At 42.1% G+C, this 21,188-nt stretch overlaps 2 protein-coding genes across 4 annotated transcripts in view; one reads left to right on the forward strand and one right to left on the reverse strand.

Moving 5' to 3' along the window:
* The window catches only part of LOC124872889 (MAM domain-containing protein 2-like), a 61,588-nt gene extending 45,838 nt beyond the window's left edge, over nt 1-15,750 (reverse strand). For all 3 annotated transcript variants that reach the window (XM_047373310.1, XM_047373309.1, XM_047373308.1), the window contains exon 1: nt 15,619-15,750. The gene's annotated coding sequence lies outside the window, so the exon portion shown is untranslated. The remainder of the gene's footprint in view (nt 1-15,618) is intronic.
* LOC124872887 (amyloid-beta A4 precursor protein-binding family A member 1-like) overlaps nt 1-21,188 on the forward strand; it is a 34,294-nt gene that overhangs the window by 10,777 nt on the left and 2,329 nt on the right. Inside the window, exons 2-11 of the mRNA XM_047373306.1 lie at nt 1,823-3,763; nt 6,677-6,976; nt 8,867-8,906; nt 9,469-9,614; nt 13,983-14,015; nt 14,163-14,249; nt 15,688-15,888; nt 19,980-20,159; nt 20,524-20,736; nt 20,846-20,965. Of these exons, the coding sequence (XP_047229262.1) occupies nt 1,898-3,763; nt 6,677-6,976; nt 8,867-8,906; nt 9,469-9,614; nt 13,983-14,015; nt 14,163-14,249; nt 15,688-15,888; nt 19,980-20,159; nt 20,524-20,736; nt 20,846-20,965 (3,186 nt within the window). The 5' untranslated portion in view covers nt 1,823-1,897. The remainder of the gene's footprint in view (nt 1-1,822; nt 3,764-6,676; nt 6,977-8,866; nt 8,907-9,468; nt 9,615-13,982; nt 14,016-14,162; nt 14,250-15,687; nt 15,889-19,979; nt 20,160-20,523; nt 20,737-20,845; nt 20,966-21,188) is intronic.

A 21,188-nucleotide genomic window follows, 5' to 3' on the forward strand; every position in this document is an offset into this window, starting at 1 on the left:
TTTCTTTCTAGATGAAACGACTAAAGGAGCTATATCCATTAACATTTACCTTTCCTTCCCATAGAAAGTACTCATGGATCAGTGCTTCTGTGTTCTTTTTCCTTCTCTGCTCTGTTCTCTCAAACCCCCAGTTGGTTGTGGCAGATGGTCGCTCACACTGAGCCTGGTTCTGGTTCTGCTGGAGGTTTCTTCCTGTTAAAAGGGAGTTTTTCCTCTCCACTGTCGCTACATGCATGCTCAGTATGAGGGATTGCTGCAAAGTCAACACCAGTGACTGTCCACTGTCTCTACATGCTCATCCAGGAGGGGTGAATGCTGCAAGTCACTGACTGGATGCAATCTGCTGGGTTTCCTTAGATAGAAAAACTTCTTATCCAATTTGAATAAATAACTGAATCTGACTGCACTGTTCAGTGGTTAGGATTAATTGGAATGTATGTACCTGACTTTTGTGAAGTGCCTTGAGACAACATGTGTTGTGAATTGGCGCTATATAAATAAACTGAATTGAATTTTATTGGGATTTTATATGACAACCTGAGTACATAGTAGTGCATAGTTGTAGAGTTAAATAAAATTATAATTTGCAAAATATTTCTCAATTGAAATTGTGAAAGTATATATTCCCCTTTACTCTGATATCCCACGTCCCATTGAAGTTTGTCACTCACTATGTAGGGGACGCAGCAAACATGGAAAAAGTGCCCTGGTCAGATTAGACTGATGTTCAACCTTTTGGCATGCATTCACAGGCTCTGTGTGGAGGAAAACTACCATTGCACATCATGCCGAACACAACATTACTACTCTAAAAGATGGCGGGGTAGCTGGGGAGATGAAAGATGGAGCTAAATCCAGGACAATCCTGGAAGAAAACCTGTTAGAGGCATTAAAAGACTTGAGACTGGGGTGGAGGTTCACCTTCCGGCATGACAACAACCCTAAACATACAGACAGCGCTACAATGGGATGGTTTAGATCAAAGCCTAATCATGTGTTAGAATGGCCTAGTAAAGGTCCAGGCTTAACTCCAATTGAGGATGTAGTGGGAAATTTGAAAACTGATAATCACAAACACTCCAATCAGTATGAATGAGCTTGAGCCATTTTTCAAAGAAGAATGGACAAACGTTTTAGTCTCTAGATGTCTAACTCTGGTAGTGAAATACCCTAAAAAGGCATGCAGCTGTAACTGCAGAGAAAGGCGTTTCTAAAATGTATCCATTCAGGGGGAATGAATACAAAAACACACCAAATTTCTACAATTTCTAGTTGTAATAAAAGCTTTGAAAATCATGTATGTTTTTTTTTTCAACCTTGCAATTGTACTTTGTACATAGTTCAAATAAAATTCCAATAAAGTTGAAGTTTACTGAAAGTTTAAGTTTGTGGTTGTAACGTAACAAAGTTAAGAAATGTTTTCAAGGGGTGTGAAAATATTTTTAGGGCACTGCAACATATTGAACAACAATTTCTTTGTTCAATATGAGTTTTGTCTTTTCTGTAGAAAGACAAAAATGAAGAGAAAACTGCCAAGTTGTTTCAAACATTTTTACAGTTCCCCCAAGTGGTAGCAGATGGCTATAACAAGCACAAGTACATCTACAAAACTGTGTGAAATGGGCAAAAGAAACATATCAACCAGGTTTAGCACATGCAAAATAAAATGCCCTTCAGTCAATTAAGTCACAGACAATAATCTGAATTAAATAAATATCTGGGTTTCGGGGTAAGTTTGACCTACTGAGCTTTCAATGCCTCTTTCAGCGTAATAAAGGTTTAGTCTTTTTGGATGCTTTCATTTCTTCTCTTTCTTTCCCAGGTTGTTCTGTGAGTGGCTTTCTTTAAATGATCTGAAAAGCTGTCCTGCAAGCCCGAGTCCAATCACGTCCCAGCAATGAGTCAAAAGTGTCAGGAAGATGCCACGGGGGAAGCAGGCGAGGAGCAGATGGAAGCCTCTGTGGCTCCAAGGACTAGGCAGTCCAATGGAACCACCGGAGAACCGCCTGTACGTCGTTCCTGGAGGCCATGTCAGATGCAAAACCAGGATGGGGAAATCACTCCTTACCATCACCACCGTCATCATCATCACTCTACACATCACCACCACCACCCTTCAGGACGCGGACCTCCTCGTCACCGCCGGCGGCCTCCGTCGGAGCAAGGTCAGAGCCCAGGCCAGGCTCATAGCCCTGGTGTGGCCTCGGCAGTCGTCTATACCAGGTCAGATGGGGCAGAGAGTCAGGATGCGGAGCACCGTCCAGTGCCACAACACCGCCCTGCCGTTACCCGCTATCGCCGCCATGGTGACCCAAACCCCAGACTTAGGAATCACAGACAGCAGCAGCAGTTTAGAGAAATCCAGGAATCTCCGTCTGGTGTTGGAGAGAGAGAAGGCCCAGCAGAAATACGAGAGCAGGAAGGCTCTTTTGTTGATCCTGCAATGAACCAATCACAAGACAAAGGATTTCCTCATCAGACACCAGATGGTGTTCTTACTCCTGCCCACCTCTCTATTGGTCTTGTAATGGACGACGTGCAGCTTCAGCCCCAACATACTCCGGCTGAAGCTGAAGAAGACCACCATGAGTACAAAGCAGACCATGAAGAGGAATCAAAGGAAGTCAAAGATAACAAAGAACAAGAAGTAGAGGATGATGGAAACTTTCACCTAACAGCAGGCAACCCAAGCTGTAGCCACAATGAAATAGCAGAAGAAGTTGAAAGGGTGGAGGAGGACCGGAAGGACATCATGGAGAATGTAGAAGAGGATCCTACTGCTCAGGGAAGTGAAATTACAGATCTCTGCTCGGACACAGAGAGCGCCGCTTCGCTCAGTATGGACGGACCACTCCACAGCCCACCTCCTTTACAGTCACCAACTCCTCCCTCCTCTCCTGAAGTTCCACCTTTTCCCCAGCTGGACCACTTTAGCGAGGACATCAGTATGAGCTCATTACCTGACAAAAACCCTTTACCTGAAGAAGAGGAAGAGGACTGCTCTGAATCCTGTTCGCTGTCTCACTCAACTTCTTGCTCTGAGTCTCACCCGAAAACCTATGCAGAATTTTACACAGAGTCCCACCAGAAAACATACACAGAGCCCATCTTTGAGTCGTATTCAGAGCCTAAATGTCATCCAAACTCTTTTCCTGAGCCCCTTATGACCTCCTACCCTGAACTGCAACGGGAACCTTGTCGCCAATCTGGTCGGAGAACTGAATCTAACAAAGCCCAGCAAGAGTCCCAGCAGGAGTCCTTTGTCGGACATAGACTGAAGAATGTTCAAAAAAGGGCTCCATCCTCCCCCACAGAGAGTTGCCACCACACTCCAAGGCAGAGTAGGGATCGTGGGTCACGTCCCTTCCCTATAGACCGCTCTATTGGCTGCCGGTTGCACCATTATGATGGGCAGTCCGACAGCGAGGGTGACGATGCTGATAAAAGCCCTCTTTCAAAGACTGGTAGGCTAGCATCTAGACAGCCACAAACCCAATCTAAGACCCAGTCACCTGGACCGGCTGGTTTGGGTGAAGCCCAGAATGAGCGGAATTTGGCGGGTCTCCAAGGGGATGTTCCAAAGGGCTCAGGAGATGCCATCAGCCTGGCGATTAAAGACATCAAAGAGGCTATTGAGGGAGTGAAGACCAAAACGGTGCGCTCCCCCTACACACCAGATCAACCGGTGGAGCCGATCTGGGTGATGAGACAGGAGATCAGCCCAACAGAGGAAGCATACCCAGTGCAAAGTACCGCTGGCTACGTTAGTATCACTAAGCTTATTTTTACTGCATGCATTTTTGGATAATTTCACACCTGTAGTTTGCTACTTTGTTCCGAATCAGTTGATGAGACTTAACTTTTTCCAGAATCTGTCACTATGGACAACATGAGAACGTTCACTCTGTTTATTGGTCAGATGTGTCTGGGGTGGGAGTACCGAATGTAAATACAGGAAGCAGATACTCTGTCCCTAGCTAGTCAAAAATGTGGGGAGTGTGATCTTATTAGTAGTTTTCTGGGTAAATTATTTAACAAATATACCAAAAGGACATTTTTCAAGTTGCATAGAGCTTTATGTTTTATGAAAAAGTTTGTCTGTTGTAAACGCATCCCATAATGCAACACATACAGGGGTTGGACAATGAAACTGAAACAGCTGGTTTTAGACCACAATAATTTGTATGGTATAGGGCCTCCTTTTGCGGCCAATACAGCGTCAATTCGTCTTGGGAATTACATATACAAGTCCTGCACAGTGGCCAGAGAGATTTTAAGCCATTCTTCTTGCAGGATAGTGGCTTCCTGACTCGCTCCTCCAAAACACCCCAAAGTGGCTCAATAATATTTAGATCTGGTGACTGTGCAGGCCATGGGAGATGTTCAACTTCACTTTCATGTTCATAAAACCAATCTTTCACCAGTCTTGCTGTGTGTATTGGTGCATTATCAGCCTGATACACGGCACCGCCTTCAGGATACAATGTTTGAACCATTGGATGCACATGGTCCTCAAGAATGGTTCGGTAGTCCTTGGCAGTGACACGCCCATCTAGCACAAGTATTGGGCCAAGGGAATGCCATGATATGGCAGCCCAAACCATCACTGATCCACTCCCATGCTTCACTCTGGGCATGCAACAGTCTGGGTGGTACGCTTCTTTGGGGCTTCTCCACACCGTAACTCTCCCGGATGTGGGGAAAACAGTAAAGGTGGACTCATCAGAGAACAATACATGTTTCACATTGTCCACAGCCCAAGATTTGCGCTCCTTGCACCATTGAAACTGACGTTTGGCATTGGCATGAGTGACCAAAGGTTTGGCTATAGCAGCCCGGCCGTGTATATTGACCCTGTGGAGCTCCTGACGGACAGTTCTGGTGGAAACAGGAGAGTTGAGGTGCACATTTAATTCTGCCGTGATTTGGGCAGCCATGGTTTTATGTTTTTTGGATACAATCCGGGTTAGCACCCGAACATCCCTTTCAGACAGCTTCCTCTCGCGTCCACAGTTAATCCTGTTGGATGTGGTTCGTCCTTCTTGGTGGTATGCTGACATTACCCTGGATACCGTGGCTCTTGATACATCACAAAGACTTGCTGTCTTGGTCACAGATGCGCCAGCAAGACGTGCACCAACAATTTGTCCTCTTTTGAACTCTGGTATGTCACCCATAATGTTGTGTGCATTTCAATATTTTGAGCAAAACTGTGCTCTTACCCTGCTAATTGAACCTTCACACTCTGCTCTTACTGGTGCAATGTGCAATCAATGAAGACTGGCTACCAGGCTGGTCCAATTTAGCCATGAAACCTCCCACACTAATATGACAGGTGGTTCAGTTTCATTGTCCAACCCCTGTACATGTCTTAAGATTGCAGCGTAAACCTGGTAGCTGTGTTGGATCGAGGTCGAAATAAGCTCACACCATGAACGAACCACTGTAGAGTTCGTTTGGAACTGTACCAAAACCGATTGGAGCAGGTGGTCTCGGTACTGTTGTTTTGGTACGCACTCCTAGTGCAACTGATGCACCAAGGGAGGAAATGAACCAGAGGTTGTATAAACCGGACTAAATCCCATAGGTGTGAAAACACCCTCAGTTGACTTCCCACAGGTTTATGTGCTACAGTAAATTTTTTTCTTGTCAGTCAAGGCTTCTGAAAAAACATAAACAATATTTGATTAACAAGATCAGAAATTTTATTTTAAAAGGTTTTGTTTGGATTTTACAAACAGCAAAGATTTTATGGATTTCAAACCGTTTTAAACCATCTGTAATCTGCGTAGAATATTTCAGTAGGCTGCACCAATATGACCGTAATTCATAACGGACATTATAATTATGTGATAACAGATATTTACCGATATTATACACATTTTTTCTACTCTTTTGACTTTGCGTGTCTCTGCTTCAGTTAAACACCCTACAATCCTGTGGTGCATCACTTTCACATGGCCAAACATATACCACATGGTCGTCCCCCTTGCCTCTCCTTTCATACACAAACAGCAACAAGATTAAATAAATATCAGTTAATAATATTGTTTTACTTATCAGACTAATACCAATATGTCAGTTAACATATGCAGATACCGATGTTAATGTTGATATTTGGCATTTTTACATTTTTGGAGCTGGATATTAATATCAGGTATATATGACTGTTAGGCTGGTCGACTTACATCCTGGTCAGCCAGGAAACATGTTAGAGCAATATTGTTCAAAATGCTTTAAGTATTTAAACGTGTTTGCTTCTGTTTACCATGCCTTAAGAAAGGCACCATCAACAGAAAATTCAAGTATTTTCCTTGATACCAAACCTTCCTAACAAGCCTGAGATGGACTTCCTTTCCTACTTCAAAATAGGAGTCTTACAAGTACTGTAGGTACACAGCAGGGAGCTTAAACCACTCACCCTCTCATTATGGATAGTTAATAGCTTAAACAGCGCTTTAGGACTTCCCTTTATGGAGGGTTTTTTTTTATAGGTCATTACCGTGTCACACTTTTTTGTAATCTTTACAAGATTTTTGCAAGATTTGTTTTATCTCTTTCAAAATGAGTAAAAAAGGGTTGACTTAAACCGCTGTTCTCTGTATCCTCTGCTTTAATATAAGTTAATACAGGCTTGCAACATTTTCTAATTTCTTTCCCTCCCGTTCATCTGCAGACTTCTCCTCACTCCCCTTCCCAGTCTGCTTTGGAGTCTCCGTCCCGCTACTCCTCTGTTCCTGTTCGGGATAATATCAGTCCTCTGAGGGCAGAGACATCCAGAAACACACAGCAGCTTCAACACAACCATCACCACCATCAGGGCTACCAGTCACAGTCAAGGGCACCGCAGACATACACACCTACGACGCCGACTCAGCCACAACCAAGTCAACGTCTGCAGCAACAGAAGAGTCCAGAGCAACCTTCTGCTCATGCTCAGCCATCCTCACCCCCTCAGAAAGCATCCATCCAGGAGGTAAGTGTTTAACCTTACTGTGTCCTGATTTATGAGGGCAAAAACCACCAAAATCCAATAAATATTTACCTGCAGGATTCTTTATATGTTTTAATATGTACACTGTTCTATAAAATAAAGGGAACACTCAAATAACACATCCTAGATCTGAATGAATGAAATATTTTCATTGAATACTTTGTTCTGTACAAAGTTGAATGTGCTGACAACAAAATCACACAAAAATCAACAATGGAAATCAAATGTATTAACCAATGGAGGCCTGGATTTGGAGTCACACGCAAAATTAAAGTGGAAAAACACACTAGAGGCTGATCCAACTTTGATGTAATGTCCTTAAAACATGTCAAAATGAGGTTCAGCATTGTGTGTGACCTCCAAGTGCCTGTATGACCTCCCTACAACACCTGGTCATGCTCCTGATGAGACGGCGGATGGTCTCTTGAGGGATCTCCTCCCAGACCTGGACTAAAGCATCCACCAACTCCTGGACAGTCTGTGGTGCAACGTGACGTTGGTGGATGGAGCGAGACATGATGTCCCAGATGTGCTCAATCGGATTCAGGTCTGGGGAACAGGCAGGCCAGTCCATAGCTTCAATGTCTTCATCTTGCAGGAACTGTTGACACACTCCAGCCACATGAGGTCTAGCATTGTCCTGCATTAGGAGGAACCCAGGACCAACCGCACCAGCATATGGTCTCACAAGGGGTCTGAGGATCTCATCTCGGTACCTAATGGCAGTCAGGCTACCTCTGGCGAGCACATGGAGGACCATGCGGCCCTCCAAAGAAATGCCACCCCACACCATTACTGACCCACTGTCAAACCGGTCATGCTGAAGGATGTTGCAGGCAGCAGATCGCTCTCCACGGTGTCTCCAGACTCTTGTCACATGTGCTCAATGTGAACCTGCTTTCATCTGTGAAGAGCACAGGGCGCAAGTGGCGAATTTACCAATCCTGGTGTTCTCTGGTAAATGCCAAGCGTCCTGCACGGTGTTGGGCTGTGAACACAACCCCCATTTGTGGACGTCGGGCCCTCATACCATCCTCATGGAGTCGGTTTCTAACCGTTTGTGCAGACACATGCACATTTGTGGCCTGCTGGAGGTCATTTTGCAGGGCTCTGGCAGTGCTCCTGTTCCTCCTTGCACAAAGGTGGAGGTAGTGGTCCTGCTGCTGGGTTGTTGCCCTCCTACGGCCTCCTCCACGTCTCCTGGTGTACTGGCCTGTCTCCTGGTAGCTCCTCCAGGTTCTGGACACTACGCTGACAGACACAGCAAACCTTCTTGCCACAGCTGGCATTGATGTGCCATCCTGGATGAGCTGCACTACCTGAGCCACTTGTGTGGGTTGTAGAGTCCGTCTCATGCTACCACGAGTGTGAAAGCACCACCAACATTCAAAAGTGACCAAACCATCAGCCAGAAAGCATCGGTACTGAGAAGTGGTCTGTGGTCCCCACCTGCAGAACCACTCCTTTATTGAGTGTCTTGCTAATCACCAAAGATTTCCCCCTGTTGTCTTCCTTAGGAAGTGTTGCTTCCTAAGTGGACAGTTTGATTTCACAGAAGTTTGATTTACTTGGAGTTATATTGAGTTGTTTAAGTGTTCCCTTTATTTTTTTGAGCAGTGTATTGAACACTAGTGAGATTTTATAGATTTACTTGAAGATACCATCCAAGTATTTTTCAGATGTGGGTCATAGTAATGTAAAGATAAACCTGTACAACAGTACAAAATCTTGTGTAACATAAGAGGCGCTGCAGAATTTTATATGAAGAAAACCTTTACAGTTTAAATGTGAGTTCTGCTAAATGTTAGTTAGCTGAGGCCTCTGGTGTGAAAGTAGACGTGAAGAATAATTTGCGTCTTTGTGATTTCTCAGATTCGCCGAGCTCTTCCTCCATTTCCCACGTTTGTGGACGGTGAGTCAGATTTTTATCATCAGCTTTCTGTTCTCTTGACCCCAGAGAATAAAGAAAATTTGACCCGTTTGTCCTGGAAAATGTCTTCAGATGACCTGGTTTTTTGCATATAAATTTAACTGAAAATGAAAATATTTAGAAATCTTTTATCTGCTCATTTTTTTTGGATTTGTTCCATATGTTCTGTGTACTTTTACTAGATATGGTCACCGTTTTCATATCCACATACACAGCTGGTTCCTCTGGTTTTTCAGGCCAGATAGTGTTTTGGGGGGAGGTGGAAACAAAGAATTGGCACTAAGCAGGTACCAGCACCAGTTAAGCGCTGGAATCAGTTGGAACCAGGGGAAAAGACCTACCTATGAGGTTGTACCTTGTTAGAAGCTCGACCTTGAAGATGTAGCTTTAGAAACAGCGCTACTGTTTCACTTCTCCATCACCAAAGAATAAGATTTGGGATGCTCCGAACACATGGCATGATTTACCCTAAACACAGAGATGGTGTTCAGAGGTGGTTATTTGAGTAAATATGTACTTTAACATCCATGTGTTGTTGCTGCAGTCCCAGGACCATGCGACCCTGAAGACCTTATTGACGGCATCATCTTTGCAGCGACCTACCTGGGCTGCACCCACCTGCTTTCAGAGAGGACGCCCACAAAGAGCGCCCGCATGCAGCAGGCCCAGGAGGCCATGAGCAGAGTCCGGGTGAGAAGTGGTGGAAAATGCTCGTCACTATGATGTTTTCACTTACAAATTCATTTCAATAAATCAGAATATCAATGGTTTATTTCAGTAAATCAATTCATAAACTATTGAAACCAGATATTTAGATACCATATAAAAACTCTCACTGACATCAGAGCAGAGTAAACTTTCTCTCCAGAATGAGAAACAGCATTATTTTCTTTTATATCCGAGAAGTTTACATACATTTCCTCAGCATCTGGTAGAATTGCCTTTTAAACGATATGACTCCGATGAAATGTTTTGGGTATCCCTCTATAGAGGCTTCTCATTGGAATTCTGGCCCATTCTTCCTGACCGAACTTGTTTAACTGGGTCAGGTTTGCACGTCGTCTTGTTCACTCACCTCCTAAGCTCTGTCCACAAATATTCTAAGGCAATAAGATCAGGGCTTTGTGATGGACACTTCAAAACATTGGACTTTGTTGTTATTAACCACTTTGTAACAAATTTGGCCGTAGATCTGCAAATAACCTATCTGGCTCTACATGTTGGTGTTGGAGTGATGGCTTCTTTCTACAATGTTACAATAACATTTAATTTGCCTTTGGGATTAATAAAGTTTTTTTGAATTTGAATGTGATGCAACTCTCTTCCTGATATCGTGGCTTATTTATTGTAGTTTTCCATGGTGTCACACAAGGAAAAAGTGTGTTTCATGTGCTACCTTAAAATACATTAAATGCAATTGTTGTGAATTAACCTCAGAGAAGTTTACAAAGTAATGAAATCATCCAGGTTTTTCTTGAATTGTTGAAGGTTTTGCTTCTATTTATGCAGAGTATGTAAACATCTGGTTTCAGCTGTATTTAAGATTCATCACGTACAGAGTGTCTCACAGCTAATGGAAAAACCCACGGGTTCGTTTTTCACATAATTAGAATCTTACAAAGGACCAATAAAAAGTCTTTTTGTGAAAACTACTGACTACACATTTGTCCAGCAGACAGTCACTGACACCCTCCACAGGGAGGGTAACCTGAAAAAGGTCAATGCAAAACAATCTGGCAGTTCACAGAGCACTGTACCCAATGTATATTAATGGAAAGTTAAGTGAAAGGAAGAACTGCACAGTAGATATAGTAGCAAAAGCAACAGACAGCCATAATCGACACAATTTACAGAAACAAATGCTTGAAATATATCTGTGTAGCTAATCTATTCATTTTACTATTAGATTAAATTAATGAAGTAAATTGCTGTTTGATGATAGTCCAATGTATACAGCTGTACTTGTACAGTCTATTTATGGTATTTCTTCATCATACATATTTATTCAATTGTAAAATATTGCAGAGATGGGGCACGGCATTTTGTGCAGGGGTAAGCACGACCCATGTACGGAGTAAGTTACGCTTCTTAAAATAAATGAAAGGTTATATTTGTGCAGCTCAGTCAGACCCTTTTTTTTGTATTTCTAAACCTATTATCAGTGATGTGACTAGAAGTCACTTTATGTTGCTCCTCTTTAGGTCTAAAGCCCTGAGCAGGCGACACCGCCAGCGACTTTGTGCGGCGTGATTATTCATGGATCACTGTGTCCTACCCAGAGTCATACAGACCCTTTCTTCTGGGCCCTGCTGCTGTTAGGCCCCAGAGACCCGAGAGCACTTTTTCCTCCTCCAGTCACAGTCTATGATGTCAAACATACATCATGCAGTTAGGCAAAGGCTTTTAGCTTCATTCTCTGGGAGTATAATAGGTAGGAATCTGACATGAAGTCTCTAGGATTTCTTGTTTACTTGCATCTGTTTGAAGTACTGTCCACACAGTAAAGATAACATTGGATAGGCCAAACTATCTCTCTCTCTCTTGATCGATAGATATGCACATACACACACAAAATTGTATCCTTGCAGTCCTTGAAGAAACAAGAGTCAGAGTAGCTGCCTGAATGAGGCGGCGTACAAAGAAGCAGAGACATCTGAGTGCAGGCGAGGTGCTGGGGGGGGGGCAGAGTGGAGAGACGAGTGAAGAAAGTCAATAACTGGAGGCGAACTGGAGGAAGACTGTAGATATTTCAGCCTTTTTATGCATTTTCTACCAATCTCCGTGTGCAGCTCTTGCATTAGCATTCCTCTGTGCTCCTTCTGCAGATTGTGCTCATATTGCAGACTATGTGCAGTAAGCCTTTATTTATTGGAGAACATCTCTGTCGACTGTAGAAAACAGACAAATCATAACGGATATCTGACCGAGTCGTGCAGCAGTTTACTTTAGATGGTCGTGTTTTTCAGATTGTCTTCCTTGATTTTTATTACTATTACAGAATTAATCGTTCATTTAATTTGAGTCTTTACGGTGGCTTCCAAAAATAACAGCTTGAAATTTTCAATTTTTCATGCTGACCACGAAGTCCTGTGTATTTATACACCAATAAAAAGTAGCACATAATTGTGAAGTAAAACGAACACATACATGGTTTTCAAAATGTTTTTGCAAAAGAAAACTTGAAAAGTATTAATAAATAATTTAATTCGTTTTCTGCAGAGTCTGTTATTTTCAGTTAAATGCATGATTTGCAGCTCTACAGTGAGGCTGTATCTGCAGCTGTGGTCAAGCGTCCAATCATGGGCGGGAATGTCACAACAATGACTTATCTGAGCGATAATGGTTTTTAAAAAACAAACAAGTTTGAATATAATGAGTTTATACACGCATGCTCAAATATATACATACACCTCCACTATATTTGATTAGGTGTGAGTTAGCATGTTGAAGAGAAACCACACACTTTTGTAGTCATCAACAAGCTTCTAGAACAATTCTGATTGGCTGTTTGAGTCTTCTTCTTGGCTGAATCAGTGGAGTTGGTTGGATTCCTGGAACAGACAGTCTTCATCAGCGTTGAGGTTTTTGGATGATCACTTAGTAATCTCTCCAGAACCAGATTTAAATGTCCACAGTGAATGAGTGAGAAACTGTTAACTGAGAAATAGGCTTCAACCTTGACTGAATGTTTTAGCTGCCCACGTTGATAAGCAAAATGTCCTCTGGGGAGGTTTTTATGGTCAGACAAGAAGAATAAGATGTTTGCCAACAATGACAGGAAGCATGTTTGAAGGAGTCAAACCCACAAACACTAACAACTGTAAAGCATGGTGGTGGCAGCATCATGCTGTGGGCCTACTTCACTACCAGTGGTACTGATGCACTGCACAAAGTGAATGGAATAATACAGGAGGAGGAGCTCCACATTTGTTCGAATTCATCTAGATGGTTGAAACTTGGACTAGATAGGACAATAAACCAGAACTCTCATCCCACATCCTTACTGGTTTTGGATTAGATAAATGAGGTAAACATTACATTCTGTAATGGACCCAACCATAACCCTTTACTGGGAATTAACTGGCTACACTCAGGAGACAGGTCCATGCCATTTAACCAAATTAAATGAACCCTTCCAATTCTGCTAAGAGGAGAGGTCAAACATCCTGCAACAACTATTGCAGAGTTGCTGCATGGTCATGGTGCAACTTGCTTAGTGACATTTAATCATACAGGTCCTTCTCAAAAAATTAGCATATTGTGATAAAGTTCATTATTTTCCATAATGTCATGATGAAAATTTAACATTCATATATTTTAGATTCAGTTTAGATATTTCAGTTAGTGTGCAATGAATCTAAAATATATGAATGTTAAATTTTCATCATGACATTATGGAAAATAATGAACTTTATCACAATATGCTAATTTTTTGAGAAGGACCTGTATATTAGTGGTGGAGAGAGTTGTATGTATAAATCTTGGCTCTAATTTCAACCATGAATTGATTAGAGAAAATCCAACATGTGCACTTAATACTTGTTTTAAAAATCAAATCCTTAAAAATATCTTCATGTAATGAGTGATGGAAACCTCTCAGTAGAACTCAAGTTGAAAAACTACTCTCTTACTAAATCTAATTCTTGTTAATTATGCTTAAGCTTTGCTTTAACTGCAGAGATTTCTCTGTTAATTTTGGCACCTCCTGACTCTGCCGGCTGTGGTGAGACAACAGCCTCGAACACATGTGGTCCCTCTTGTCTTCAGGCTGCTTTGTGTCACGCTGATGTAGAGGAAACTTCTGATGATGTCGGCTGCAGAGGCCGCCGGCGTTCTGCTGTTGTCAAACGTGGCAGACTACAACATCGCTGACCTCCCACACACACGAGAACATAGAGAACACAAACCTTTAAGCTTCTTTTGTCCCTTTCTTTGGCATTTGGAATAGAGACAGTCTTCCGAGGATAAGGCGACCGGGGTTTTTTGTCCTTCCGACCTGAAACTGCTTCCTTAATCTGTTTTTTTCTGAGAATATTTTCTGCTTTCTGATCACTGCAGGCTGCTCAGAAACAGGCGAAGAACAGGAAGAAGGTGAGTTGCTGGCTGATTGTATGTATGGAAATAATGATGCCTCTGATGAGAAATTTGAGTGGGATCTACAACCAGAAGATCTTGTCTGCCATTGCTTTCTTTTTAAATATTTTTTTACCTCTTTTCTTTGTTCCTGTGTGTCTGCAGAGTCCAGACAGCGAGACTCCGTCCACAGCTGAAGTCGACCTGTTCATGTCCACACAGAGGATCAAAGTCCTCAATGCAGACACGCAGGTAAAAAGGCTGTTGGATGCACACTGTATTCCTCTTCTGAGGAAAACATTTGAGTTCAGGTTAACAAACCATGGTCCCAGTGACAGAATGGCTACAGACAGAGCAGCCAATCAGAGAAGAGTAACGCTACAAATGTCCAAGAAGACGACAAAGCAGACAATGCAGAGAAATGCACCACAACACACATCTATAGATGCATAACGGCATAAAGACCCTGACTGTGATCACCTTATGATCAGCAATGAGCAAACAAAGGCAGCTTTTCCATACTGCCTGTTTAGCTTCTAGTCCTTTAAATGTCTTCAGGTTAAAAGGTACAAATATTTAGATTCCCAACAGGGCCAGATTTTAATGTCTGTCTACAAATACATCGTTAAATCAGGATTTCAATGTGATATTTCAAGCTTTTCATGTTAATTTTGATAATTATGGCTTACAGCTAATGAAAGGCAGACATTTTCTCAGAAAATGTGAATATTAAATAAGATTAAATAGTAAGTTTTAACTGAAATGTAACAGGGCTGCACGGTGGCACAGTTGGTAGCACTGCTGCGCAGCAAGAAGGTCCCGGGTTCGACTCCCAGGCCGGGGGTCTTTCTACATGGAGTTTGCATGTTCTCCCCGTGCATGTGTGGGTTCTCACCGGGTACTCCGGCTTCCTCCCACAGTCTAAAAACATGACTGTTAGGTTAATTGGTTTCTCTAAATTGTGTGAATGAGTGTATGTGTGTGTGGTTGTTTGTCCTGTATGTTTGTGTGTTGCCCTGTGATGGATTGGCTACCTGTCCAGGGTGTACCCCGCCTCCCACCCATAAACTCCTGGAGGTAAACACCAGCTTCCCCGCGACCCACTATGGAAGAAGCGGTAGAAAATGACTGACTGACTGAAATGTTACATTATGCCAACACAGTGAAATAATTCGAGCAATGATTTGTTAATTTGGGCAATTATGGCCTATCTTGATGGTTGTGTACATTTTTAATCTTATTTAACATTCCATTAATGTGCTTTCAAACAGCATGCTAAATTAGCAATAAGCTTTTGTGGCTTACCTTCGTCATAGAGGGTGTCGCTGACTGCTGGACAACTGTCCAGTCAGCACGCTCTCTGGATTAAAAGCCATATTTTATTGCTCTTATGTTATACTGTATTTTTCAAGGTTATTATGAGCCTCAATAATCTAAATGAACAGAAAGCTAAACTTGAAACCTATCATTGTGTGTGAAGTATCTATACAATTTACATGTTTCACTTTATGAATTTTGTTACTGGAATAATTTCCAGGTGGTAATCTGCTTAGTCTGCCTTTAAATTAACAGTATGTGCTATAATGAAGGCTATATATTAGCAGAGTGGTGCCTTCCATACCTCCACATTGTTGGTAGCTGAGGAACCCTCAACTCATCTCAAGCATCTCATGTGATTTCTGGCCATCAGGAGGCTTTAATGGACCTGCCGTTGAGGACCATATCTTACATAGCTGACATCGGCAACATGGTGGTTCTGATGGCGAGGGGCAAGATGGTGAGGTCCCACAGCGCTCAGGAAAACCTGGACCAAACATCTGAGCAGACAGACATGAACCACGATGACAGGAGGATGTACAGGATGATCTGCCACGTCTTCGAGTCTGAGGATGTGAGTTATTGGTTATTTTAAGGCCTTAATGAAATGTTTGAGGTGAACTTTTTTTTAAACCAAAAAGTTTTACAGAACTAAACTTGTTTTGTATCATTGTTTAAAAGTCACTTAATTAGCTAAGAACATGACCTCTAACCCAGACTATAGTCTGCATCGTGAAAAACGCTTTTGTACATCTGTCAATCATGAACCATCGACCAGCTCCAAACACCATCATCTTCTCATCTTATAATGTGTATTTTTTTTGGTTCTGGTTGTGTTTGTAAAGAAATGCATCTGTCGAATGTCTACAGTAGTCAGGCTTGAAATGTGGAACCTGTAAAAACCACAGATGATAGATGGATGGATGGATGCTTAGCAGTTGAAGCATGGTGGTTATGGGGTGGTGCCCGTCATTCCCAATTTGCTCCCCCAATTTTACAGCATAATCTGCCACCCATGGATGGACAGACAGATGGAAGAATGATAAACTGATGATTACAGGAATCGATGGATGAAATCTGTGTTTAATAGAATCTGCTTTTATTGTATAATAATTAAGTCCACGTTAGACCAGTTGTAGTTATTCAGACTTTGAGCTATGGCTGATTAATTGTAGTCCATATTTCTTAAAAACGGTGAAATGGCCCTTTTAATAACGTGCTGAATCAGAAGCTAACTTCTGCGTTGTTTAAATTTCCATTTTGATACTAATATCAAACAGCAAGCTAAAACATGACATATGCTTGGAAAATAACCACGTTTCATCACAGTCACTTACATTTAATTTTTTCTCCATTTCCCGCCACTGATGATCTGGTTGAGCTAGCATGATGTTAGCTCAGTCGGTCGGTTGGCATCCTCTTCGTCATTTCTTCGAGAAAACGTCGACACCTAAAAAATCCTGTTCTTTTAATTTGGTTTAATTTCTCATTGTACCGTTTAAGCATTTAACGGCTGGAGTTAAAAATCCGTCGTGTACGGACTGGATTTTAAATGGCGGCAGCCGTTATAGTCGGCTTCCGTCGGTGGTGCGTTTAACTGCAGACAGAAAATCTGAATTTTCACTAACCGGTTTTTTAAAAAAGCAGCTCGAAATTAATAAAACATTCGATTTTATCATCGAAATATGATCACTGGACAAAGATCTTTCCTATTTAAGATAAGTGAATCACATAACTGGTATAGGAAATAAAAATGTTTTTAATTTTCTAAACATCTGACAGGAAATGCAGCATGATTTAAAATTTTTAATGATTTAAAATATTTTCTACTGTTAATCTGAACCAGAGCTGTATTATACTGTCAATATAAAGTGCTGATGTGAACAAACCTGTCATTTATTTTTCAAACCTTAGACACACAAACAAAAACTATGGCCTTTGTTATTTGATGATGAGCCTGGTATTCCTGTGCAGTCTGGAAAAACTTGTCTGGAATTTGTATTGTTCAGAATTGCATTTGCTGACTTAATTTCCTATCTCAATATCTTTCCTTCCATCTGTCCATCCATAAACCATAAATGGGCTGAACTGGTATACAGGTCCTTCTCAAAATATTAGCATATTGTGATAAAGTTAATTATTTTCCATAATGTAATGATGAAAATTTAACATTCATATATTTTAGATTCATTGTACACTAACTGAAATATTTCAGGTTTTTTATTGTCTTAATACGGATGATTTTGGCATACAGCTCATGAAAACCCAAAATTCCTATCTCACAAAATTAGCATATCATTAAAAGGGTCTCTAAACGAGCTATGAACCTAATCATCTGAATCAACGAGTTAACTCTAAACACCTGTAAAAGATTCCTGAGGCCTTTAAAACTCCCAGCCTGGTTCATCACTCAAAACCCCAATCATGGGTAAGACTGCCGACCTGACTGCTGTCCAGAAGGCCACTATTGACACCCTCAAGCAAGAGGGTAAGACACAGCAAGACATTTCTGAATGAATAGGCTGTTCCCAGAGTGCTGTATCAAGGCACCTCAGTGGGAAGTCTGTGGGAAGGAAAAAGTGTGGCAGAAAACGCTGCACAACGAGAAGAGGTGACCGGACCCTGAGGAAGATTGTGGAGAAGGGCCGATTCCAGACCTTGGGGGACCTGCGGAAGCAGTGGACTGAGTCTGGAGTAGAAACATCCAGAGCCACCGTGCACAGGCGTGTGCAGGAAATGGGCTACAGGTGCCGCATTCCCCAGACCTGGGCTACAGAGAAGCAGCACTGGACTGTTGCTCAGTGGTCCAAAGTACTTTTTTCGGATGAAAGCAAATTCTGCATGTCATTCGGAAATCAAGGTGCCAGAGTCTGGAGGAAGACTGGGGAGAAGGAAATGCCAAAATGCCAGAAGTCCAGTGTCAAGTACCCACAGTCAGTGATGGTCTGGGGTGCTGTGTCAGCTGCTGGTGTTGGTCCACTGTGTTTTATCAAGGGCAGGGTCAATGCAGCTAGCTATCAGGAGATTTTGGAGCACTTCATGCTTCCATCTGCTGAAAAGCTTTATGGAGATGAAGATTTCATTTTTCAGCACGACCTGGCACCTGCTCACAGTGCCAAAACCACTGGTAAATGGTTTACTGACCATGGTATCACTGTGCTCAATTGGCCTGCCAACTCTCCTGACCTGAACCCCATAGAGAATCTGTGGGATATTGTGAAGAGAACGTTGAGAGACTCAAGACCCAACACTCTGGATGAGCTAAAGGCCGCTATCGAAGCATCCTGGGCCTCCATAAGACCTCAGCAGTGCCACAGGCTGATTGCCTCCATGCCACGCCGCATTGAAGCAGTCATTTCTGCAAAAGGATTCCCGACCAAGTATTGAGTGCATAACTGTTCATGATTATTTGAAGGTTGACGTTTTTTGTATTAAAAACACTTTTCTTTTATTGGTCGGATGAAATATGCTAATTTTGTGAGATAGGAATTTTGGGTTTTCATGAGCTGTATGCCAAAATCATCCATATTAAGACAATAAAAGACCTGAAATATTTCAGTTAGTGTGCAATGAATCTAAAATATATGAATGTTAAATTTTCATCATTACATTATGGAAAATAATTAACTTTATCACAATATGCTAATTTTTTGAGAAGGACCTGTATGTATCTACTATTCAAAGCACTTTCCCATAGTTCATTTGGCAGATTGGGGTTAAGTGGTTTGCTCAAGGGCACGACTGTGTGGGTGGGATAGGGATCAAACCCACAACTTCTTGACTGCAAAGCTATCCATCCATCCAAATCCTTCCACATCCTTTCAACAATTTATTCCAGTCATTCCCCATCCGTCTATCATCCAGCCTTCTGTCTCTCTGTCCATCAGTTTCATGAAGCTGGAATCAACACACAACTTTTTAATTGCAAGACAGCTAATTTTCCTACTGAGCCACACTCGACCGTCCATCCCTTCCAATCATTCTCAATCCAATTTTTATCCCAATTATCTGTCTGTCAATTCATCCTCCCACTTTGTGCCTTTACTTTATAGCGAAGGCCTAACCCTGTGGAAATATCTCTCCCCTCATAGTGTTTTTGTATTTATACTTCAGTTTAAAGTTTTGTATTTATACTTTAATGATAGACTTTTAAAAAAAGGAATGAGAACTCTGATTTTAGAAAAGTCTGGAATAATGACATGATAAATATGCCGGAACCCTTTAAAGTTCAGGATCATTTTGTTTCTTATATAATGAAATGCTTGTGTGGGCACCTTGCAGAACCCCTCACAGTGAAAACAAGCAAATAAAGTTTAAGCACATTAGTAAATAGCTGTTTGATCTGTTAAACCTCTCTTGGAGACAGTAAATATCGTCAAGCATAAAAAGGCAACTTAACCCGATGACTGAACCATTGTTGGATCTAAGGAATACATGCATCAATATGAAAGGTGACAGGTCAGAATTCATTAAAGACAATATTTTGCAGAAACAACAGACTTACCCAAAACATCTTTGATGATCAATGTTGTACATTTGGCAAGTATTGAGATTTATAATGGATAGTTTCAGAGATGATTCAGGGGCTTACTTTCTAGTAAACATCAGCTAAATAAACCTTTTCAAAGCCAGTTTGCTGTCAGTGATGTGATCTTTGCCTCCCAGGCCCAGCTCATTGCTCAGTCCATCGGGCAGTCCTTTAGTGTGGCCTACCAGGAGTTCCTCAGGGCGAACGGCATCGACCCCGAGGACCTGAGCCAGAGGGAGTACAGCGACCTGCTCAACACTCAGGACATGTACAACGACGACTTGATCCACTTCTCCAAGTCTGAGAACTGCAGAGATGTAAGTCGGCCAGCAGGGGGAACTAAACGTATTTCATTTATTTATTTTGTCTCACTTTGCCATTAAAAATAAGAATATTCCACATTTTCTACTTAGAAACATTCATTTATTGAGTGTTTATTATAAAAGAGCATTACCAGCTCCTCTGTGCATCAGTGTTATTTTTGGCCTCTCTGACTTTGCCCTCCGGTGGGTTTAAAATGAACAGCTGGTTTGGAGACACAGCTGTGTGACAGCTTCATAAACAACCTTCCTAATCTCAGTGGGAAGGTGAATTTTAGAGGCTCAGACCTGCTTCTCTCTGACTCACAGCAGAACTTGAGGAAAACATCTTCTAATGCGTCTCCCTCTGGCTTACCTGCAGGTTTATATTGAGAAGCAGAAAGGTGAGATCCTGGGGGTGGTGATAGTAGAGTCAGGATGGGGGTCCATCCTCCCCACCGTCATCATTGCCAGCCTGATGCACGGCGGGCCGGCCGAGAAGTCCGGCAGGCTCAACATCGGAGATCAAATCATGACCATAAACGGGACAAGCTTAGTGGGTTTACCTCTCAGCACCTGCCAGAGCATCATCAAGGTACTTCTGCTCAGCTTTGCTTACCTTCAACATTTAGTGTACTTTCTTTCTTTGTAAACACAATTGATCCAGCCAATCAGAAAAAACATCTTATTTTTGTTTTCTTCAGGGTCTAAAATCTCAGTCGAGAATCAAGATGAACATCGTCAGGTGTCCTCCAGTTACCATGGTGCTCATCCGAAGGCCGGACCTCAGATATCAGCTCGGCTTCAGTGTCCAGAACGGGATTGTAAGTTGTAAAAGTGGACAGAACTTTAGCAGTAACAGACGCAGGAGTAGAAAGGACAGGAAGAGGACAATAAGACAAAGAAGCTCTGAACCAGGGGTACCATCTATGGGAAAGCAAAAACATAGAGAATTTACAAGGTTAATGGCAGCAATAGCTCCGTCAATGCCTCCGTTCTGGAACGAGACAAAGCAAAAGAAGCACGAAAAAACAAGAGATGTATGCT

This window comes from Girardinichthys multiradiatus, chromosome 8 (genome assembly GCF_021462225.1).
Source record: "Girardinichthys multiradiatus isolate DD_20200921_A chromosome 8, DD_fGirMul_XY1, whole genome shotgun sequence".
In the NCBI taxonomy this organism is placed as follows: Eukaryota; Metazoa; Chordata; class Actinopteri; order Cyprinodontiformes; family Goodeidae; genus Girardinichthys; species Girardinichthys multiradiatus.